The sequence below is a fragment of the Rutilus rutilus genome (assembly GCF_951802725.1).
Source record: "Rutilus rutilus genome assembly, chromosome: 9".
Taxonomy (NCBI): Eukaryota; Metazoa; Chordata; class Actinopteri; order Cypriniformes; family Leuciscidae; genus Rutilus; species Rutilus rutilus.
The window spans coordinates 19,389,569-19,414,072 of NC_140223.1; the positions used below are offsets into that span (position 1 = coordinate 19,389,569).

General features: G+C 38.0%; 3 protein-coding genes across 10 annotated transcripts; 1 reads left to right on the forward strand and 2 right to left on the reverse strand.

The window, feature by feature from the left end:
* Positions 1 to 790: 790 nt before the first annotated feature.
* klc3 (kinesin light chain 3) lies at positions 791 to 14,636 on the forward strand. 8 transcript variants are annotated; one of them, XR_014628715.1, is made up of 16 exons: positions 847 to 1,056; positions 2,426 to 2,441; positions 3,443 to 3,667; positions 3,752 to 3,982; positions 5,493 to 5,568; positions 5,860 to 6,085; positions 6,197 to 6,284; positions 6,364 to 6,465; positions 6,744 to 6,917; positions 7,004 to 7,103; positions 7,203 to 7,252; positions 7,347 to 7,477; positions 7,567 to 7,633; positions 8,167 to 8,302; positions 13,249 to 13,726; positions 14,388 to 14,636. XR_014628715.1 is itself a non-coding variant. In XM_084418804.1 (14 exons), the coding sequence occupies exons 3-14, from the start codon at positions 3,458 to 3,460 to the stop codon at positions 8,251 to 8,253; spliced, it is 1,542 nt and encodes a 513-aa protein (XP_084274930.1). In that variant the 5' UTR covers positions 847 to 1,056; positions 2,426 to 2,441; positions 3,443 to 3,457; the 3' UTR covers positions 8,254 to 9,371. The 8 variants fall into 8 exon arrangements, 5 of the variants coding, with proteins under 5 accessions (XP_084274932.1, XP_084274933.1, XP_084274931.1 ...); XR_014628713.1 differs by lacking the exon at positions 2,426 to 2,441 and having other exon boundaries at positions 792 to 1,073; XR_014628714.1 differs by lacking the exon at positions 2,426 to 2,441 and having other exon boundaries at positions 827 to 872.
* ercc2 (excision repair cross-complementation group 2) lies at positions 9,805 to 17,081 on the reverse strand. The gene is made up of 23 exons (XM_084418802.1): positions 16,908 to 17,081; positions 16,689 to 16,788; positions 16,218 to 16,295; positions 16,063 to 16,125; positions 15,851 to 15,964; positions 15,658 to 15,774; positions 15,071 to 15,187; positions 14,848 to 14,971; positions 14,665 to 14,761; positions 14,433 to 14,566; positions 13,244 to 13,412; positions 12,534 to 12,652; positions 12,218 to 12,287; positions 12,059 to 12,128; positions 11,663 to 11,764; positions 11,371 to 11,434; positions 11,160 to 11,281; positions 10,982 to 11,074; positions 10,786 to 10,858; positions 10,605 to 10,675; positions 10,384 to 10,527; positions 10,171 to 10,314; positions 9,805 to 10,005 (listed from the first exon to the last, which is right to left on the reverse strand). Exons 1-23 carry the CDS (start codon positions 16,910 to 16,912, stop codon positions 9,913 to 9,915), a joined length of 2,283 nt encoding a protein of 760 aa, XP_084274928.1. The 5' UTR covers positions 16,913 to 17,081; the 3' UTR covers positions 9,805 to 9,912.
* A 413-nt stretch (positions 17,082 to 17,494) lies between these two features.
* On the reverse strand, positions 17,495 to 21,291 carry LOC311297271 (cdc42 effector protein 2). The gene is made up of 2 exons (XM_084419493.1): positions 21,087 to 21,291; positions 17,495 to 19,350 (listed from the first exon to the last, which is right to left on the reverse strand). Exon 2 carries the CDS (start codon positions 19,133 to 19,135, stop codon positions 18,311 to 18,313), a length of 825 nt encoding a protein of 274 aa, XP_084275619.1. The 5' UTR covers positions 19,136 to 19,350; positions 21,087 to 21,291; the 3' UTR covers positions 17,495 to 18,310.
* Positions 21,292 to 24,504: the final 3,213 nt, after the last annotated feature.

The following is a 24,504-nucleotide window of genomic DNA, read 5'->3' on the forward strand; positions in this document are numbered from 1 at the left end:
ATGCAGCAAAGTGCTGCTAGTATCAGCCTTTTTTCTTTGTCTTTTGCATTCTGAATGAGTTGATCCCTCCCTTTCCTCACCCTCAACTCTGCACAGTCTCATTTTGATAAGTTTGTATGTTAAACTCAACTCGTTTCCAACATGCATCCTGATCTGTACGGTTCCTATCATTAAGTTAAGCCCGTCTGATGGGTCCGAGGCTAATGCTGCTTATTTTACACACCCAGACAACACCCCCACCCTCTTACCCCAACTCACCCTAAGCGGCTTTATTGAAACTTTGCCAATGTGGCATCACAGAAAGACTCCTCCCTAGGCATGTCCAGTTTGTTTAGACTGATTTGTGACTGTGTGATGTAACAAATAGATTTACACAGGCATTTACTTTGTCAGCATTGTTTTATGTTTTTGTTGCCAGGCACTGAGGGAAAAAGCAACTCTACCTAGACGGCTTGTCATCATCAATATTTATCATTAGGCCTACCTATAGTTTTTGTTTAGTTTTTAGATTTTGTTATTTTCACCAGTGGGCTGCCTCACTAATGTTGTCATTAACAAAACAATCAAATCGATGCAATGTGAGGCTTTGGGATCATAACTGAAATATTTACATACACTGCCTCGTTAAATTTACAGTAATAAAAACTGGCAGATGTGGTTCACAGTACACAATACCAAAAAATACAAACAACGAAATGTAACAAAATATGAATAGGCTGTACATTACTGATAACAAAAATATAATAGAACGAGATTTAAATAAAATATGATGCTGTTGCTCAGTCAGACGCAGTTCAGAGTGTCACAGATAGGTGGCCTCGCTCTGTGTGGTCACGCGCAGCCGCCGTACATGGTGTGAACTGACGGATCAGGTAAGCGCTGTTAATTCAGCCTGTCTGCGACGCAACAACAGGTAAATGAATGACCGCGACGGAGGCTGTACTCATTTATCGCCACAACATCGAGGAAATAAAGATGTGATGTGGAATATTTTAGTCGGAATTGTCTGGCTGTAAAGTTGGGACGCGTCGCGGACACTTGTCCGAGTTACTGCAGGTAAATAAATATCAGCTGTTGACTTGACGCTCACTGACCGATAGTCTCTTTTAATGAGCTGGGAAAATAAACAGCTTTACTGTGCGGTTTAATAGACTGTTACACTCTCGTTTCATTTTCAGTGTTTGTTTTCCTGAATTAACCTTCGATACTACTGCTAGTCTGGTAAAAGTCGACTAGTTCATTAAGTCGACTGCAATTATCATCACTAAAAATCACTTTTTAAAGGGTCTACCCATCGTGTTATAGCGTGTTTATTATAAGGAGATATTATTTCAGTTGATTCATTTTAGGTTTATATATACTAGGCTACATATATACCTTATATATAATTTAAAAATGTATATAGGCTATTTAAATATAAATATACTTAGTAATACTGTAGTATTCAAAAGTCAAATCCAATAGATAAAATTTTTATCATTATTTGCCCAACCTCCTGTCAATCCAAACTGGTATGATGTTCTTTCTTCCATGATCATTTAGCCATTCTTTTCACTACACTGAAAGTAAACAATGATTGGGTTTGTCAACCTCTAAAATGACAAAATATGACTCTTGTTCTGTCCCCCGAAGCCATACAATAGCTTTTATAACAAACAGACTGAAATTTAGTCTGAATTAGATGACTTGCAATATAGCACACTAGTCATATGAACAAGCATTACGACACTTATGATTGTCTTGCATCCTTTTGTAGTCTTGAAACCTTGCAATAATAATTGCACGAGAAAGAGCGACCAGCACAATGTTCAAAATTTCTCTTTTTGTGTTCCACAGTTTGAAATGACGTGAGGGTGAATAAATAATGACAGATATTTTGGAGGGGAATCATTTAAGTGTTGAACTGCATCATTAAATCAGGGTATGCAATGTCATTTCAAACAAATCAGAAATGAAGAGCTTTTTCAACAGCAACAGCTGTTGACATACGTAATCATCGTTTTGTTATTTTCTCAATTAATTACCATTAAAACCATGTATCCCGTGTATGATGACCTCATCAGTCTGGCGTAAACATTATCTCAGGTCTTTACCTCCCCAGAGGGATCTTTGTTCCTACATGTAAACTGATTCTTACCTAGTAACCCTTCTGCTTGTTTTCATCTGGTTGGGGTGGCAAAGAAGCTTCACTACACTACTACACTTCACTTAAGTCTTTTAAGGCTATAACGGGTCTCAGCTCTCATTCCCTTAAAACTAAAATAGGCCTAGTTGTGTTCTTTGGTGCTTCCTGAAAAACCTGTGTATTGCCCATCTGAACATATCACACATACAGTGCTGTTTTGCTTGTGCAGTTACTTTTAACTCTTTTCCCATCAGAGAATGCCTTTTTATTATGAAGCTTTTTCTTTCTTTGCCGCCTAAGGAGATTGTGAATTAAGGTCAGTTTCTGATATTCTATACTGTGTTGTATCTTATGTAATTTTACCTGTGACTCTCATATGCGTGTTTAGTAGTTGCTTGTGTAGAGTTTGTTTACACATTTTTCAGACCATTTTCTGGCTGACAAATCACCTGTGATATTTCGTAGCAGTGTTTATTTATTTACAGTGTTTAACAGTGATGTCTGCGTAAATTTATGTAACCGAAGTAAGTGTAGCAGCCTTTTTGTGCTGAACTATAAAATATGCTGTGGAAATACACTAGAAAAGTATTTATTTTGAGCTTCTGACTGGAAGTTGTAAAAAAGGGCACACATTTTTTTTTAAATCAGTAAATCTGGCTCAATTCAGTCTATACAGTAGCTACACTTTGGGTTTTGATCTGTGTAGATTTATCATTTGCATGTACACCATTTGGATACTTAAAAAGTTAAGGGTTGGGAAGTCTCTCATACTCACTGTGATCAAAAATACAGTAAAAAAAAAAAAAAAGTAATATTGTGAAATATTATTACAATTTAAAATTATTGTTTTCTATTTGAATATATTCCTGTGATGGCAAAGCTGAATTTTCAGCATCATTACCCCAGTCTTCAGTGTCACATGATCCTTCAAAAATCATTCTAAAATGCTTTTCTAATTATTATCAGTGTTAAAACGGCTTAATATTTTTGTGGAAACTTGTTTTCATGATTTTTTGATTAATAGAAAGTTTAAAAGAACAGCATTTATTTGAAATAAAAATCATTTGTATTTTAATGCATTCTTGCTGAATAATAGTATTAATTCATCTTAACATCTTTTGAACAGCAGTGTAAATGTGACCCTTCTCCTCATGTAAGAAAGTTTGAACTATTTGTCAATTCCCCCCCCCTTAAATAATTTCCATCATTTTAGTAGGAAAGTTATAATGCATTTCTGCATACGAAAAGGTCCTTAGAATCATGCTCAATTTTCACAGTAAATGCACATTAATACCAAATACATATTTTCCTCTCCAGGTACTGAGGTCAGACATGTTGTCAGGGGAGGAAATCATATGCAGCACCCAGCAGGTCATCGCAGGGCTGGAAGCTTTGCGTGGAGAGAACCGCACGCTGCTGGACAGCCTGCAGGACACGCTCCAGAGCCAGAAGTCCAGCGAGAGCGGCAGCCTGGAGCAGGAGAAGACCAGCATCATTTTAGAGTCTCTGGAGAGGATTGAGCTGGGCTTAGGAGAGGCACAAGTGAGCGACGCAGTCATCTTCATTCATCTGTCACGCTAAGAGCATTTCCACTCACCCTTAGCTGTCTGTTTCCCGCTCATCCAGGTAATGATGGCGCTGTCAGCACACCTGGGCTCCTTGGAGGCAGAGAAGCAGAAGTTGCGTGCTCAGGTGCGGAGGTTGTGCCAGGAGAACCAGTGGCTGAGGGACGAGCTGGCCCGGGCCCAGCTGCAGCTACAGGAGCGGGAACAGGAAGTGGTTACTTTAGAGGAGCAGAACAGACACCTGCAGTTCATGAGCAGCATCCGCAAGTACGACCACGAAGAGCCGCCACTGGTAAGGGTTCATCTTCAAAACATTCATACAGTTAATGTTAGGTTCTTAGGCTAAACATTTTGTTCTAGACTAGCTTTGTGGTTCTATTGTTGTGTGCTCAATCATGTTTCCTGATACTAATTAAACAAACGTTAATAAAACAATTCCCACCACAGTGTCATTTACACCACATCTCAAGTTGTATTTAATACTAGCATTCTGTGGTGGAAATGACTTTTTTAAATATTAATAAAATGGCAGACTCCTTTGTCTTCTCAAATACACACAATTAAATAATATTTTCACACTTCTTGAATAATTTGACAATTACAGATTGATTGGTAATGAGTAATATAATTGTATTATAAATGTAATATAACACAAGTAATATTTATCTTTATTTTATTCACACATTGCATCTTGTATTTCATCTTAAGTATATTTTTTTAATTTATGTTGGGAATTAACCAGCACACAGCAGTGGGACAGTCGTAAGTGATATAAATTATATTTATTTGTATAGTTATGTTAACTTTTTTGGGGGATTATCATAGTTTTAAACATGTAATGTAATTCATATGTTTATGAGGGATTTTCATATTTTATCAAAAGTCTGGGACAAGGGTTTGGGACAATGCTAAAACAAATAATATTCATATAGAAAGGCATTTGAAAAGTAGCAAGAAATAAATGCATGGTATGACAAAGCATTGGTTACAAGTCAGTTTGGCCTTGCTATAACAAAAGGAAAAAGTTTAAATCTATTAGTTTTAGTAAAAATCAACCCCTGGGACATAAAAGTACGCAAAATTAAAGAAACACGCAACTTTTTGACGAAGACCTCCATATAGGCGAAGACTGTTTCTGCATTTCTACTGTAATTTGTTAACAAAAACTGAGGAGTATTGATATATCAAATTGATTAGCCATGATTCTTTTTGTGATTTTAAGAACTGTATGTTCTTCAATAAGAAAAAAGAAATATGATTGCATTTTTCAACTTTTGAAAATCTAGTGCACATAACAGCACTTATTTATATACCTTTAAATATCTTGTCTAAATAAAATGTTTATTTTTACCAGAATAATAAGCATAAGATATACATTTGATGGCTCAATCAATAGATCAAAATCTAGTTGTATAATCCAGTATCTCAACTAGGTGCCTCAAGATGACTTAAATGGTTAAAATTAAAAAAAGTTGTATTAATATTGTTTGTAAGTATTTTATAACTTTATAAGTGTGATTTCTAGACCTGGAAAAGTCATTTTAAGAACTGCATGTTCTTCAATAAGGACAAATAAGAAAAAGAAATATGAATGTATATTACATCTTGCTTTGTTAGTTTTTTAGCATTTTAATTTCAATTAGAATTTGATGATTTTAACATTTTAAGAATCATTTTAATCATAATAGTGATTTTGGAAGTGTGCTGAAGCCCCCTTGTGGGCCCTGACACCATGATTGAGAACCACTAGTCTAAAGGCTTTCCGAAATATATCACAAAATGTTCATGTTTGTTTGTTACAGGAGGATAAAGATGCTTCTTCAGGGAAGGAATCCCTTGATGATCTCTTTCCTACTGAAGAAGAGGAGCAATCACACAGTACATCATCCCTCACTGACCACAGCTGTTCCTTTACACATTTGTTTTCAGAGTTTTTGCCATGTCAGCTGTTAGGTTAGAGTAAGCTAGGTTTAGTGTGGTGTTTGATTTCAAGCACAGTTAGGACAGTTTAGTAGAACCTCACATTAAATGTAAATTTCTGAAAGATTGCCCTTTTTTATTTCGATAAGGGTAGAGGAAATTGAGAAATGTCACAAGATGGATTTGAACTCATGATCTATCTATTGGAGCATGTGCATGTGCGTCTCAGTGCAGCTCTTGTATTTGCAGTGTCTCGGCCACACAGTAGTGCCGCCGCTGCTGCCCAGCAGGGAGGATATGAGATCCCTGCCCGACTGCGAACGCTCCACAACCTGGTGATCCAGTACGCCTCTCAGGGCCGCTACGAGGTGGCCGTGCCACTCTGCAAGCAAGCTCTGGAGGACCTGGAGAAATCCTCGGGCCACAGCCACCCAGATGTCGCCACCATGCTCAATATCCTGGCTTTAGTGTACAGGTCAGTTATATGGAATGGAACATCAAATAATTATAATTTACAGAATCAATATTAAGTTGTGTTTAAATGATAAGCTTATTAAATAATAATTATTAATATGTTGCTTTAAAGGGATCAGAACAAATACAAGGAAGCTGCCAATCTCCTTAATGATGCATTGGCCATCCGTGAGAAGACGTTAGGCATGGACCATCCAGCAGTATGTACTGTTCGATTTCTTTAGGAAGTCAACAAATTCTTAGATCCCTTTCCTTGAATTGATGTGTTTGTGTTTGTAGGTGGCAGCTACTCTGAATAATCTGGCCGTGTTGTATGGAAAAAGGGGGAAGTACAAAGAGGCGGAGCCACTGTGTAAAAGAGCTCTGGAGATCAGAGAAAAGGTACTGACATAATAGAAGAATGGTGATCCCACCTGTCAGATCATATCCACTTTTGAAAGAAAAGTTTGTACACTTTTTTTTTTTTTTTTTTTTGTCTTTGAAGAACCAGGATTCCTATCTTGAAAATATCCTTTATCTTTATCCAGTAAATCAAGAACAACTGGAAAAAGTCATGGGGCCTTTAAATATTGTGTTGGACATTGTGGGGCCTTGGAGTCAGAAAGGTTGAGAACCACTGGTCTAGTCTAAATATCTTGTCTATATTTGTCTGTTGACAGGTGCTTGGGATGGATCACCCTGATGTAGCCAAGCAGCTGAATAACTTAGCCCTCCTATGCCAGAATCAGGGCAAATACCAGGAGGTGGAGCAATACTATGAACGTGCCCTGCACATTTACCAGAGCCAGCTGGGTCCTGACGATGCCAATGTGGCCAAGACGAAGAACAACCTGGTGAGGATTGGAAATGAGTTATTTTATAACAATAGCAGTATTATATAATGCGTGTTATATAACATACCGTTTCATGTGCTCCTCAGGCCTCCTGCTACCTCAAGCAGGGTAAATACAGGCAAGCTGAGGCTCTTTATAAAGAGATTCTGACTCGTGCTCATGAGAAGGAGTTCGGCTCAGTGGAAGGTAAAATTAATTTTACATCAGAGAATTATCTATGCACCGTAGTTTGGCCTATTAAACATACCTGTCCAATAGTAAAGTAATATTTTCACCTCTATAAAGGGGACGAACGACCTGTTTGGATACATACAGAGGAGGGATGCTCTAGACAGGTATGTTTCCAATCCAAATATATGTTTTATAAGGAGAAATAGCTTTTTCTTTGACATTTTCCTCTTTGTGTGTGTGTGTGTGTGTGTACTGTAGGATGGACTAGGAAGTCTAAAGCGCAGCGGATCATTTACCAAGCTCCGGGAATCCATAAGACGAAGCAGCGAAAAACTTGTTCGGAAGCTGAAAGGAGTCGGGACACAAGAAACGACCCCTCGAGCTGCTGGGTAATGATATTCTGCTTTTTGTTCAGTTCTCATCACTTTTTATGTAGAACAAAGCAGAATTTTTTAACTACTACTCTATTTTTAAAAAGGATGAAGAGAGCCAACTCTCTCAATGTGCTTAATGTGGGTCTTAAAGAGAATCAAGAGGCTGCTATGGTAAGTGCTGAGTCTTTGCTTTCAAATTTTCTCAAGTATTCCTCATATAGTTTTCTCATACTTTTGGTTTGGGATTTGAACAGACCCCTAACCATAAATGTTCAACTGTTTTCCCACCGGTTGCGGTTTGGACATGTATGATACCTCAAATCTTGTTTAGGAGAGGTGCGCTAAAACGTTTTTTGTAATAATTTGAATCATTACTCCAGTCTTCAGTGTCACATGATCCTTCAGAAATCATTCAAAATGTTGATTTGGTGCTCCAAAAACATTTCTTATTATTATCAATGTTGAAAACTGTTTTTCAGGGTTCTTTGATGTATAGAAAGTTCAAAAGAACAGCATTTATTCATAGAAATCTTTTGTAAATGTCTTTACTGTCACTTGCTGAATGAAAGTATTTTCTTTAAAAAATAAAATATAAAACATTTAGTGACCATAAAGTTTTGACTGATGAATGGAAGGGTATAATTTCACAGGAATTAGATCGAGATTGATTAACAGATGATTAAAGCCTAGTTTTGTCTTTTCAGAAGCCCAAGAGGCTGACAGACACACGGGGTCTGAGTTCCAGCACGCAGAGTTTAGCCCGCCGCTCGTCTCTGGGTGGACACAGCTAACCTTCAGCCACACATCAGGACACCTTGAAGAGATGTCAACATCTGAATGGTCTGTAATCACTGCGGAGATCGTATTTGATAATAATATGTGAAATAGAATGAGACAATGAATGCAGTCTGTCAAAGTGCTCCTGGGAAAAGGAAGCACACTTTGGCTTTGCAAAAAGCAGCTTTTTTTTTACTTTGTTGAAATCAGTTTGATCTCTGTGTTGTTGTTTTTTAAAGTCAGTTGCATTATAAAAAGTCACAGTGAATTTTAACTTATTGCATTCCAAAGCTAAGACCAGATTGAGGTTTTCTTAATAATACTATCCAATATTAATACATAATCATTCCTACAATTACTGTAATTTTACCACAGCCTTCAGCAGGATGCAGTGTTCTTTGTTGCTTGGCAAAATAGTCTTTTCAATAGGAATCCACATGATTGGGAGTTTTGTGCGAGAGCGAAAAAGTTCCCCATGCAAATTTTCCTCAAGTTGGATGTGCAATTTTGTCACATTGACCAAAACATTTCTCCAGAAGTTTGCTAACGTGACAGCACCTTACTGTTTATTTAGAATAGTGTAGTATTATGTGAAATACATTCCATGTTCTCACACCATCATGCAGTAAAATTATAGTATTGGAATTGAACAATTTCAATTGCACATAAATCTTAAAATCGGATCTAAATGCACTTAAAATTCCTAATTAAAGCTACATGTTACATTCCAAGATAAATGAAATGCATTGCTGAGGTAATGTAAAAAAAATTGTGGTACTTACTTGTGCCTATAAAATAAGGGACTTTTTATTTTTCAATTTCAAGCACATATTGTCGATATATGCTGTACTATTGTTTTAGCGCTCATCATTATAGGAAGGATTTTATAAGAGCAGAACTTCAGGGTACAAGAGTAATTTACAGTATATAACTTGAATCTAGTTTAGTGGAAGTTGTTATTGAGAGGTAAAGGCATTCGGACCTATAATTCAATGAGTTGTTACATAATCTAAACAGTTGTACATGCTACATGGTTGAATGTTACATTATGCACATATGAGCTTAGAGAGTATATTTATGTACACAATGTTGCTGATGAACCAAATAAAATTGTTCTACCTCTGTCTTAATCAAAATGTGTACTGTCTGATAAATAGGTGAATGACAGCTGATATGGCCCGAATCAATAGCTGGGGCCTCATTTCTCAAATGTGTGTACATGTGATTCAGGGAACAAACGTACGCACAAAAAAAGTATGCCTCTCTTCTAGATGTGAAATTTATAAATCACAAATGATCTTGAAATATACACCATTCAACATCCAAATCCTTTACTTGAGTATGGTGAGCGGCAAGAATTGCTTCGATTTCCAAACAGGTTCTCCGACTCTCTTCCATAAGGAAAAGCGCATACGTCGTCTTAGAACCTGACAAATCTGTGCATACACACGTTTTATAAATGAGGCCCCTGGTGATCTACAGTTGTGATTTAGTGTGCGTTTGTGCCCTCTACAGCTGCTTCTGAGACAGCATGTTGCACTTCAAACAGTACAGAACGACACTGGTTAAAGAACAGCATTTATTAATGCTTCTGGGATTGTTGTAGAAAACACTTTAAAAAAATACATATATACACATTTTCTCAGTTCTGTTCCTTTCCGCTGTAAGAGACCTCAGGCCTGATGCGCAATCTGAGCAATTTTCTGGAGCATATCCTCAGACTGCAATTGTTCCAGGGTCAGCAGAGACAAACCCAACTGATCCTCCTGCCACACAAAGATTCTTATGAGAATTATGCACCTCACAAACTCATCCCAGACAACGTATCGATACGCTCTCACTTTTTGCATACACATGATTTCAGTTGCTTCTAACACGAGAGGTTTAGATCATTGAATCGATGACCGTGGTCACCCATGATTTGACCGTACCTGTCTGAAGGGCTGTGCCATCTGTCGCAGAAAGTGTTTGGCTAACTGCACCGTCTCATCAATGGTCAGATTTAGGCTTCCATCTGTGAGGTGTTCCTGGATCCAGCGGGGCAGCTTTCCTCGCTTATCTGCTCGTGCGTAACGCTGAGGGGAAAAATAACAATTAAATGACAAAGAAACGTTCGCATGCTACTTTCCCACCAGTTTACTTACTTTATCTGCAAAGATCATCAGGCCATAGTCTGTTTTGCCTCGGATGACCCTACCCACACACTGAGCCGCATGCCGCATCGCATCAAACGTCAGGAAGTCATTTTCCCGGATTTGAAACTGCTCTCTGAGGTATTCCAACCGTGCCTGATTCAAGCAAACGGGTCAGGGTTTTTATTAGTTACAGACAGTATTAGAAATCATGATCTAGGAGCTCTACATACCTTGAGGATTCGGCTCTGAGTGTAAACATACGGCACTCCAAACATGATAACGGCACGACCAAAATGATGAACTGGGGGTTAAAAGGAAAAACTGATCAACAAAAGGTTTAACTTAATTTTATTAAAGAATTTGCGGATTAAAAACAAACAGCGCTAAATTGATCAAGGGACCAGTATCCACCAAAGTCAATCCCCTCGGACACTTTCCCTCTTGCCACGGAGAGCAGAATTGCTCCTCTGCCGTTCTCGCAGGCCTGAAAGTGAAAGATAACAAAAGTGATTACATTATTGCAGGACACTTAAAATAAAGTCAACATTACATAAGACGATTAAGGGAAATAGGATTAGGGAGCATTAAAAACCCAATGATTATTGACCTCCTGATACTTCTCCAGGGCCATGCTAGTCTCGGCTGCATCTTGGGTCTCTATGAAAATGAGCTTGTTCCTTTGGATGTTCTCAAGGATTCCCTACAAATCCAGCAAGTTAATTAGTCATGATTATAATAACAGCACTTTAAAGGATCGGAGAAGGAATCAAGTTGCTTCTTTATACCTGTTCATACCAGGAGGCCACAATGTTCTCCATGTAAATGTAACTTGTGAAGAATGCCACAATTCCGTCAGGGACAACGGCGGACATTTCCAGCAGCAAGTTTCCATAGTTCCGGATCACAGCTATGGGATGTAGTAAATAAAATGGTTCTCTTTCAACAGCACTACAAAATAAAGCCAATTTCACAAACAAAATTCACAAAACAACTTACCAAAATCTTCTCTGGTCTCAAACTTGGAGGTCATCGCTACCTGATCATTCCCTCGACCAACAATCTGGAAATAAAATGGGGAAAAAAATTGTCTAGATTTCTAATACAGCTTAATGCAGTGGTTCTCATACAGGGGGCCAGAGGATAACATAAGTATTTAAGTCATTATTAAGTAAGGGGGGGGGGGGCTTGTCTTTGACATCCGTCTCATATATCTTCTTTCAAAACTTTCAATTAAATATGCAAATATTTGCACAAACAGTTTGGTGACATTGCCATAGTCATAACTCACAAGAGGGCACAGGCAGGTTCGTGCCAGTGTCATGGTGAAGGAAGCCACAGTCACTGGGCGGAAATCAAGGATGCGTGGGTAGATGTCCAGCGGAGAGAGCGTCTAATTCGGAGAGAGAATTAAAAATGATCCTAAATCCTAGCTAACCCAGAATAGTGAAGTTTCTCAAATAAATAACTTCAGAAGATAATAACGGATGATGTGGAAGTGTAGGCTACTGAGGTTTGATGACAAGTGACACTTGGCCAGCACACTTTAGGGTGAAAGTGAAGTGTGTCTTACACAGATGGCATGAGTGTTACAGTGGGATTATAATGAAGAGATTAGTGGGTAGGGTGTGTGTAATCTAATATTCATGCAAAGATAGCGGCATATGGATTGAGGAGCACAGCTTACCCCTGATGTGATGATAACTGACTGAAAACGCCCAAACACTGGCTTTATGGCGATAGAGGGGTCCATACAACTGCAGAGACAGGAAGAGTTAGTGATAATGCTAATAAACTGAAATGAATAGACATCTAATAGAAATGACATATTGCAGAATGAATGCACCTGAAGTGAAGAACAGGATTCGCTATTGTTGGCGTTTTATCTTCAAAGGGTTCAATGATGATGGTGAAGCCTAAAAGAAAATTATTACTCATAAGAACTCACTTTTGAAGGAAAACATTAGTAGAGCAGCTTTCTGTTGGTCGCTGCGGTGTTAACTTAAACGCTGCAAAATCTGCTAAATGTTCTGCCCTCACGCTAAATTCCTGATCACGTGGATTCCAATTGGAGTGACTGGATTTCCATGTAAAGTTGCAGAACAAGGGTAAACAAGACTGCACCGTCATGGTGGCGGGAGGGCAGGATGAGGCTTTCTTACCTTTGCTGTAGGTGCTGACAAGTGTGGCAAAGTGTGAGATCAGGGTAATGGCTGAGAAGTCAGCGATGTCTGCAATCTCCAGCGTCCTCAGCAGTGAGCGCAGCCTCTCGGCACAAAATCTGGAAGTGGATTAAATATACATTTAGGCTGGGGTGAATATGTGGCTTCGTTACTTAATAATGATGACCATCAGTGCTATTTCCAGTTAGCCTGACTACGTCAGACTTCTTACTTCCGCTCAATTTCATTTCGCTTCTGTAGTCAGTCTGATACAGCGTAATAGCTTTCCGTTTGCCTCCGGCCTGAAAACAGCCGGGCCAATCAACGAACAGAGGGCGGGCTGAGAGCCGTGACGTAGACGCTGATTGTACCGTGGATGCGTTGATTTTTACTTCACATAATCTGCAAAAGTCGCGCACAGTATTTCGCTCGATGGTTTTGTTTTCGCATCATACATGTGTTTACAGTGGAAGTTAGATGCGGCTGAGCATGCGCATAACACACGCCATAACCAAACGTTATGTGATTGGCTTACGGGTAACCAATGATTTTAAACTTCAGACAAGCGCCCCCCGCGCGAGAGAAAACACTTCTCTATTATGCCATTCCAGACTCTGTCTACGAAGCAAAGCGAAGTAGCAGAGTTTGGTATTACCAGGCTAATTTCCAGTACGGGGTGGCAGAAGAAACTGACTGTGTATTTTTCTCACCTCAGGGGTTTGCGGTCAATGCAGACCTTCTCGAAGATGTCTTTGAGGAACTGAGGAGCACTCTCCTGCACCACATGATGGATCCGCAAACGTGCCTTCAGGTACTCGAGGAAGCGCTTCATAAAGCCTACAAAGTGCTCTGCGGTGCGGATGCTGCCAGGAACAGCCTCTGTAGTGAGAGTCGCATGTGTCAAACATATCTGGACACTGAAGCCACACTTAAAAATGTATGAATGTCTTTACTTTATAAATCTAAATATGTCATTTAAAGAAATATAGCAATTTGAAGCAAAACATTTCACAAAAGAAGTCTATTACGCTTCATTTGATAGGATAGATATTGTATAATTCAAAATCAAGACGAAAAGTATCTAACTAAAAATATGGGACCAGCTGGTTAAAAGTCATCATCAAAAATTGTTCGCAGATGCAAATTGGTTTGATATATTGTATCTAATTCAATGACAGGCATCTTTTTAAAGGGTTAGTTCACCCAAAAATGAAAATTCTGTCAGTAATTACTCACCCTCATGTTGTTCCAACCCCATAAGACCTTCGTTCATCTTCGGAACACAAATTAAGATATTTTTTTTAAATTAAGAGTGCTGGATCACTCCTCCATAGGCTTATGGACACTATAACTTGCTGGCCCAGAAAATGTATTAAAGACATCGTTAATATAGTCCAAGTGACTCCAGTGGCTCAATCTTAAGTTTATCAAGCGACGAGAATACTTTTTGTGTGCAAAAACAAACAAAAATAACGACTTTATTCCACTTTTCATTTCCTTCTCTCTGGGCCTCGAGTCTTTTCACGTAGTGTTTTAGCGCAGCGCGTCTGTGTTGCACGTCACCACGTATCACACACATGACCAGCGTCGCCCAATAGTGAGCCTACGTGGTGACGTGCAACACAGAGCCACTGGAGTCACTTGGACTATATTAACAATGTCTTTAATACATTTTCTGGGCCAGCAAGTTATAGTGTCCATAAGCCTGTGGAGGAGTGAGACAGCTCTCAGATTTAATCAAAAATATCTTAATTTGTGTTCCGAAGATGAACGAAAGTCTTACGGGGTTGGAACAACATGAGGGTGAGTAATTACTGACAGAATTTTCATTTTTGGGTGAACTAACCCTTTAAGTGTTTCCAAATACTTAGTGGGTCGTTGTAGATGATAAAAACTGACCTTGGAGGATTTCATCAGGCAAAACTGGATTGGACAGATAGATGTCAGTCTCTCGGGCAACATTTGCTTCTTTAAGACCCTCAACTAATCTCCTGTATTCTTCTCGAAGTTTGGCAGCATCTGTTTCCTTAATTCTTTAAAAGAACAAGCAGAATGCAGGAAATTTAAGACATTACCCATGTAGTAATAAATAAGACACTCGTTAATTCACTCTCGCACTATTTTGTCACACTTGCTAATGGTGTTTTGCAGGGTTTCCACATTAGTCTGGCAGCGATCCAGCGTCCTCCTGGTGATGTTGACGCTCATGGAGTCAATACACACATTATCTAGAGGGAACAACATCAGCTTAAATAACCATGATCTGTCTGCATGATATGGATGACAGTGACAAGCACTGCAATTTGCTACTCACCGATGTTGTGAGCCTCGTCGAACACCACAACAGATTTCTTTGCAAGCTCTTTTGAGACCACGTCTGCAATTTTTGGATCTAGCAAGTAATGGTAGCTGTACACTACTATGTTTGCGTGAAGAATCTGAATGAAGAAACATATGAAAGCAACAACAATCAATTGCATGCTTAAAAAAATATCATACTAAATCTAGCATCATACTAAATCTAGCAAAGTACTCACTGCGTAACGTGCCAGGAAGTACGGACACCAGCCCTTTCTACGCCCTAAGTCCTTCAGATCATCCAAGTTATATATACCAGGGGAAATGGGCACTTGTCTGCCAACTGAATCAAATTCCTGCATACAGGTATTACATTTTAATAGTGTTGTTTTAATAGTGTTATTTAAATGTTTTACTTAGATTACAAGAAAAAAAAAAAAGATTTACAAAAAAAAACTTTTCATTTAATTTAAATATAAAAGTAATTAAAGACTATACAGTTCAAATTACAATTTGGAAACAAATATTTTTAAATAATAATTAAATATGTATTATTTAAAAACATTAAATATATATATATATATATATATATTTATTTTTTTATATATATATATATATATAAAAAAAAAATCATGTAACATTTTAGTTACATGGATTTATTTATTTCATACACTAGAATACTATAACATATATTGTAATTCCCTGCATACAGGGACTGACCAAAAACTGAGTGACTCATATGACACAAACTGTGGCAGGATTGTAAAGTAAAAAAATAAATAAAGAGGCCAAATGCTACAGCATACACTTGAGAAATGCTTCATACCTCATAGAACTGGCAGACAGGTTGACTCGGGTTACTGTGATGCTGCGCTCGAATATACGAAGCTGTCAGACTGTGACACTTTCCATCTACTTCTTTTCCAAACCGCAGAGAGCTCACCTGTAAGCACACATTCACTTCCACTTGAGTTCACCTGCACACACATTTTTACTGAAGCTCATTTAGCAGCCTCTACCTCAGGATGAATGCACAGGTTTTTCCGTGAAGAAAGTGCCAGTGCGAGGAAGTCGTTTTTTGCTCCTGTTTGCTTTGTATAATAGTCCATTAGTTTCCTCAGCTCTTCCACAACCTGACAGGAGAAGAGAGGACGCAGAAAAGTCATACTTGATTAACTGATGGAAAGCAATCAAAATAGCGGTTGTTGAATATAAAACAGTTATTGAATACCTTTTCTATCTCTGGCACAGTGCGAGAGCAGTAGACAAGCTTGGTGACTTCTAAAGGGTAAGCCTGCAAGAGGTGAAAATATAAATTAAGATATGTGCAGAGTTATCATATAGTGAAGTTTCCGATTGCATAACAGTCATTCAGAAATCACTCGCCTTCTGGTAAGCAACGATGAGGGAAAGAAGAGAAATAGTTTTTCCTGTTCCTGAGGGCATCTCGAGAACTCCATGACCCTTTGCACACATAATAGAAGAGAGAAACAATTATAGATAGATAAATACACATATTATACATATCTAAGTTTTTGAATGACTTTGAACTTTTACTAAGTCATTTAAACGCCTCTGTTGTGAGACAAATGTAAAATGAACAAATTTGCTATGTAGTCTCTCAATTAATATAAGATTACAAAAAAACAATTGTTAATAATAATTCGAGAGAATAATAAATAATTCTGTATAAAGTAAAAGAAAAAGCAGTTTAAATGTTTTATCTTTAAGATTTTTATTTTACATTAAGTAGGCCTATAGCATGTAACATTGCATGAAATGTCATGTAAATTACCCATAATGTTACTGTATAATATATAAGACGAAATTGGCTCAATGGATGAATGGATTATACACCTTTGCATCCAGCGTCCTCTTCAGCTCAAGCATGTACGAGTATTGTTCGGGATAAATGTAGTCATAGGGAAAATAGACTAATAGCCCGTCGATATTCAACCTAAAGGGATGAAAGGGGAAATTAAGGGCAGAAAACTTCTGGTAAATAAACACTGGGTTTGGAGATTTGCAGCAATGCTACTAACGTTAGTCCATAATTAATTTTACGGTTTTACTCACTTCATGATAGCTGGTAGCTTTACAGCACTATACCACTTCTTGTAGTCAGTTTTCTTTAATTTCACACAATAATAAGTCTGTATATAACTGTCACGCGTATATTACACAAATGACTACTATCGAGTTATACGGACGTTCCTAGCAGCACGAAAAGCTGTCGCAATTAAAATGCGTAAGGTATTTTGCTTCTGTGATTGGGTGTTAGCTTGAAAACCCTCCCCCAGACTCTCATCTCATTGGATGATACCCATGTCAATAAAACTTTTTGGCGGAAGTATATCTAGAAGCATGGGGTTAGACCTAAATAATCAAAAAAGAGTCCGGAATAAACTTTCACTAGAAAAATAATATTCTGCCCGACTGCAATAATAATAAAATAATAATAATAATAATAATTTTTTTAAAAAAGAAAAGAAAAGTTGTACTTTACTAGCATCAATTATTTTAAAGAGTCTAGTGTAAATAATAAAAAATAAAATAAAAAAATAATAATCATTTAATAAATAAATGTATTATAATAAATACAAAATATATATAAAAATGTTTCATTAAATAATTAATATTTTGACCATAGAGTATATAATAAACATTAATACAATAATAAATACATGAAAAGATAAAATGAAAGAAAGTTTTTTTGAAACACCAGAGGCATATATTTATAATATATATTTTTTTATTTACATGAACATTTTTATTTAATATATTACAATGCAATAAAATATACTTTATACATTATATCCCGACAAAGATAAACCTTTACAAAGAGATTTCCTTTGTACTCATAGGCAGGGAAAATAAGTATTTTAGATCACAGGCTAGACAGAATACAATGTTTTATCTGCATAATATGTTTACTCTCATATGGAAGCATTTTGGGCCATTCCTTGATAAAATGCTCCTACTTTGCCTAAAAATGATACCTTCCTCAAAACTTAATGAAACGTTTTTGACAAGAAAAATGTACTATCTAGCCAAACTCCCAATTTCATTCCCTGCTAAACATAGCTTAATAAGTAACAGCAAATATAAAAAATGAACAAATTGTAAGTGCTTGCATTTTTTACATCTCCAGATAGGTCAGAATGACCAAAACCCAGGAACACACTGCTCTTGTAATGTTATCTATTAACACTGTTGTGTAATGACCTGATCGCCTTATGGAAATGAATTGATCGATTGATCATTGTATTTTTTTAAATGACAGCATCACAGAGTTTTCACAATTATTGCCTATTTGTGATAATTACATGTGGTTAAAAATGTGCCATAACTCTGCAGCATCTGTGGCACAACCAGCTATTGCTCTTTAATCCTAATTCTTTCATTGTCCTCTGAAACAGGCATAATAAGATGGCATGGGTGAGCTGACACTTATATCATAGTATCTGAAGTGAATCCCCTCATATCTCATGTCTCTCCTCCACAGTCTTATAACGGTCCATGATGCTAAGAACATCATCCAAAATGGATGGTCCCAGGTCCAGGTCCAAACCCATTAGGGACTCTGAGCGTGACATACTGGGTGAGATAGCCGGAGACTCACAGTGTTCGCTCCGCAGGTCCTCATTACTGAGCCCTGCATCAGAGTCCAGGCTCAAGCCTCGTTTTGGATCCAGCGGACCACAGCCTTCCGACATGGAGTCGTCCGAGGAAGCCTCGGATAAGTAGCCCGTGGAAGGCACCAGGTGTGGCAGGACTGGGATCGAGGCGGAGAGAGTGGGGTCACGGCAGGGATCCCTGCACTTCCCAATCCCTTCCTCACACACAGACATGGAGCGCTGCTGCTGTGGACTGTGATGCTGATGAACAGGAGTCGGCTGCTCGTCTAAATGCAGACGGGGGGGTTTAGGAGGAGGCTGCACTGGCGCGATGAACACCGGCATGGAGATTGTGGTTTTGAGGAGAGAGTTGTGATGATAATTATGACTGTGATGGTAAGTGTGGCTCTTGCTGTTCACATCGCAGATCTCATCCATTCTTCTGTCCATGCTGTGAGAACGAGAGTTGGGCGGTTGACTGAGGGCAGGAAGCATGTCAAGTTTGCCTTGTAAGAATCCCACATCGCCAAACATGCCCCCCTCTCCCTCAGGCCCGACATGAGCACTGTGACGCACATCACCCAGCGGCGGGCTTATCATGTCACCTGAAAGAACGTCCCGTATTTTCAACTTCTTGCCTCGCTTTGGTGTAGATGTCTTTAAGTACATGGGTGTCTTGGCTGGCATTCTGTTTCCCAGTATTCGGTGTGAAACGTCTGGATTTGTAGCAGAAATGAAGAGGAACCTAGTCCTCAGTCTGATATTAGCTCTTTCATACGTTTCGACTGGTCGGCCACCTTTATTTCACTTTTAAATCCCAAAATGGCAACTGGAAGCGACGTCCTTTATGTCTTGTGTAAACTCTTCAGCAGCTCCTGGAATTTATCATCACAACAGCAGATCTGAGGAACAAAAAAGGAGAAGAAAGATTTACAACCTGTGAAAATCAAGAGTGCATTGTAGAAGTAAAAATACAATACACACACACAGAGAGAGAGGGAGAGAGAGAGAGAGAGAGAGAGAGAGAGAGAGAGAGAAAATGAATTTATTGTGCAATTTGAACAAAAAAGAAAACAGCTGTTTTTCTTCTCCTGGTGATTTATATTTTTTTTCTCTCTAGTCTTTGCAGCTACTTACCTATAAATTACAAACCCTCAGAAATATCACTTCTTCCAAACCTAAACCATGTCTAATCCATTTGTTGGATTTTTTGTAAGATAAAATAGCGAATACATTGTGTGCATGCATGCCTTTATGAGTATAATTTTGACTGCCCCAGAACATTATTGGCAGTAGAGAACGAGATTAGAAATCCCTAGTTTTTATTCCCCTTTGAACTCTAGCTATTACTGTAAATTACATCCACACTGACATATACTATTGTATTCAACATTTAAATGTGGTGTGAAGATTGCATAACCTTTGGAAATCACTGAATACAACAGACTAATTGCACAGTATTATTATTTACTTGGAGTAATAAATATACTCTGTGTGCGTGTGTGTGTGTGTGTGTGTGTGTGTGTGTGTGTGTGTGTGTGTGTGTGTGTGTGTGCGTGTGTGTGTGTGTGTGTGTGTGTAAGGGAAAAGACAGAATCAAAGTGGTTATTTTTGCTAGCAGACTTAATTTAATTACGCCATTACTGGGACTGCGGGCATTAAAACAAGCACATTTCTGTTATTGTTTCTCTATGAGAGCCATATGTTTTTACCATTTAGACTATTCACAGCTTGTTGCTGAGATTTACTGGTGTGTGACGCAACTGTGAAAACATGTTTGTTAAAAGAAAGACAAAAAATATATATTGAATGTTTAAAAAGCTGTGTGTTCTGTCAATGGTGAGCAGAAGCATCACCTAATGTACATCTCTTAAATGACATCTGTCCTCATGACCTTCAGAAAAGCACTTGAACCAGTTACACTAACTCACCATTATGTAATGGCTAAACACTGTTAGTCCTTGAGATCAGCCAATTCCCGGATTTCCCTAGTAAACCACATGGTGTCATTGCTTTAACATAGAGACTTCAGTCCACACCCACCATGGTGTTTAGAGAATGGCGGAGTTGGTTATTTATCAGTTTATATATATATATATATATATATATATATATATATATATATATATATGTATAGCTAGATGAGATGTGGATGTGAATGACTAAAACCTTGTTTAAGTATTATAATTAAGGGCTTTTACAGTCACCAAGACCCTGATTTGTGCAATGAAAAAGCCAGTTTTAGATATAGGCCTACTGAAATTTACCTTAAACACACTGTGAACAGTGTTTTCATCACTATGTAATAATATGTGTGCTTATATCCATTACACTTACAATAATGTCTGTCATGTCTACTTGAATTTATGAGTTTTGAGAGTTTTCAGTTCGGTCATCAGAAATTAAATAAAAAATGTCCTTAAACATTTAAGGAAGCAAACCTTTCAGTGTTAATGAGTTGATCTAGATATATAGATAGGCCTATATAGTAGCCTACAAATGAAATGGCAATGTATCAGATTCGAACAAGTATTCATATCCTGAGTGGCACTGTAAATCTCAGCACTGACGTAGAGTTTGACAAGTTGATATTTAAATTACAATATTCAAAACTTCATGTGAAAGTGTCTGTACTTGCCTTTGATATTTGCGTTGAAACCCTCGTTTGTTCTGGTACTGATAGGTTATTCCGGGGTGTTAGTGGATAAGCTGCTCTCTGTGCGCGTTCTCGGTAGGGTTGCTATAAACCTCTTAAGTTCGCTGAAGCTGAAGCTGAGGGTGACGAGTTGCAGAAGGGCAGGGACGCGACGGGGGCGTGCGCTCATCATGCTCGTGAATGATGACATTTTTTGTCAGAAGGAGGGGCCCTAAAGTGAGGGTTTGCACCGCTGTACGGTAAAATATCTGTTCAAAGTTGTTATACAGGAAGTTTTGTCGTTTAAAACTGACCGTTTCCTCAGTCAGTTATTTATTGAAATTAAAGGGACAGTTCACTCGTAAAAGCTTCAAAACCTTTTTTTTTTTCAATCGTATGACTTTTGAAACTCTTATGTCTTTTTGTCTTCTGTTAAACACAAAACATATTATTTAGTATAATGTCCACGCTGCTCTTTTACATACAGTGAAAGTAAATGGTGACCAGGGAGGTCAAACCGTTTATATCTATGGGTCAAACACAAGTTTTAGTCAACAGCAACTTAACATAAAACTATCATATGACTTCGGTGTACCAGTAGGCTAGTAGGCCTATCTATTTTTATGATATTTTTATGGTTTTTGTTATCTTTTTAAACTTGACATCCCCAGCAGTCCCCATCCACTTGCATTAGGCTTATATGGAAGACAGTAGCTCAAACATTCTGGTAAACTTATCCCTTGTTTTTCCATTGAAGAACTAAAGTCAGATGGGAATTTGGAATGACACGCCAATGAGTAAATGACGACAGAAGTTTCATGGTGAACTGTTCCTCTACCTTCAGGCCACTAAGCATTGCAAATGCTTAGCAATGTTTTTTCCCATGCTGATGCCGCATTGACTCATGGGATAGACAAGCCCTACCCTGTAGGTTTCATAAACAGTAAAAAACAAAGCAAGACAGATTGCATAAGCAAATAAACAATGATGTAATATCCCTTTACTGGTAACCTGCATGGTTACTTCTAACCTTTTTCAAAAAATAAATCTCGAACAAATTATTATACATGGAAATAGTCAAATAATCAAGAAAACGTTTATATTTTAATTGACAAGCATTAAATGTTTATTCAATAAAATATAAAAATGTTTGGCTTTAACTGGTTTTGTGTATTTTTAAGTTAAATAGCTGACTGTATATTATTTAATGTGACTAAATCAATCTGGCTACAATACATTATACAAGTTAAAATAACTTTTAGGAATCAGGTCTTATAAAACGTTAACTCTATACTTTAACCATTCTGATTATCATTTTGGACATTTTTTTTTTAAATGGCATAATCGTGTGTCTTTTTAAAGATATCTATCAATGTAAGCAAATATCATTTGGGAATTACCCGTCTTTCGAATATCTGGGTATTGTGTTAAAAGGTGCTCCACGCATTTTACTTATCATTATTTACAGGCCGCCAAAATACTCTCCAGCCTTCACTGAGGACTTTACAGAACTGTTATCAACAATTACCTCAGAGTTTGACTGTTTTGCCATTGCTGGAGATTTTAACATTCACATAGATAATGCAGAAAACAATATGGCAAAAGAAATCAAAACTGTTTTAAAAACTTTTGATCTGACTCAGCATGTACATGGACCCACACACAATCGTGGACACACTCTAGATTTACTTATCAGTAAGGGTCTAAACATTTCATCGATTGTTATTAAGGATGTAGCACTGTCTGATCATTTCTGTATTTTCTTTGATATATTGATCTCTCCTGCCACTGAAGCTAGATCTGTGTCTGTCAAGAAGAGATGCTTAAATGAGAACACTAGTGTCCTATTTATGAAGGCTATATCCTTAACACCAAGCATATCTGCAGACTCTGTTGATTTTCTCCTTGATTCTTTTAACTCAAAAGTTAAAGGTGTAATTGATGATATTGCTCCTGTTAAAGTCAGGAAGAAGAGTGGCAGACAAAAGGCACCTTGGAGAAACTCAACAGCAGTGCAAAATATGAAAAGACAATGCAGAAAAGCAGAGCGCATGTGGCGGAAGACAAAACTTGTAGTCCATTATAACATCTACAAAGACAGCCTTCATGCTTTCAATATGGAACTAGGCAAAGCTAGACAGACTTTCTTCTCAAATATTATAAACAGCAATTTAAACAACACACGCACTCTTTTTGCTACTGTAGAGAGACTGACAAACCCCCCAAGCCAGATTCCCAGTGAAATGCTCTCAGACAACAAGTGCAGTGAGTTTGCTTCTTTCTTCTCTGAGAAAATCAATAATATCAGAAAGGTGATCAGCACATCCTTGACTTGCGCTGGGGTCAGACAGATCAAACCACCTGAGAAAGTTGTTACTATGTCTGATTTCAAAGAAATTGATGGCAAAATTTTGGATGACACCGTACAGCACCTTAAAACATCAACCTGCGCTCTTGACACACTTCCCACATCGTTTTTCAAAAGTGTGTTAAACAGTTTAGAAGCAGATCTTCTAGAAGTGGTAAATGCTTCACTTCTCTCTGGTAGTTTTCCAAACTCTGCAGTTGTCAAGCCCCTCCTGAAAAAGAGCAATCTGGATAAGACCATATTAAGCAACTATAGACCGATCTCAAATCTTCCTTTCATAGGTAAGATCATTGAAAAAGTTGTCTTCAATCAGCTGAACAAATTCTTATGCTCGAATGGATACTTTGACAATTTTCAATCTGGTTTCCGACCACATCACAGCACAGAGACAGCGCTCATAAAGATAATAAACGATATTCGCTTAAATACTGATTCAGGCAAATTATCGGTGCTGGTACTACTCGACCTCAGTGCTGCATTTGACACTGTCGATCATAACATACTTCTGGACAGGCTGGAAAACTGTGTGGGGCTTTCTGGGATAGTCCTAAAATGGTTCAGGTCATACTTAGATGGGAGAGGTTATTATGTGAGTATAGGAGACCATAAGTCTGAGTGGACATCCATGACATGCGGAGTCCCTCAAGGCTCAATTCTTGCACCACTCCTGTTCAACCTGTATATGCTCCCAATGAGCCAAATAATGAGAAAGAACCAAATTGCTTACCACAGCTATGCAGACGACACACAGCTCTACTTAGCCCTATCGCCTAACGATTACAGCCCCATTGACTCCCTGTGCCAATGCATTGATGAAGTTAACAGTTGGATGTGTCAAAACTTTCTTCAGTTAAACAAAGACAAAACTGAAGTCATTGCGTTTGGAAACAAAGATGAAGTTCTCAAGGTGAACGCATACCTTCACTCTAGGGGTCAAACAACTAAACATCAAGTCAGGAATCTTGGTGTGACACTAGAGTCAGACCTTAGTTTCAGTAGTCATGTCAAAGCAATAACTAAATCAGCATACTATCATCTGAAAAATATTGCAAG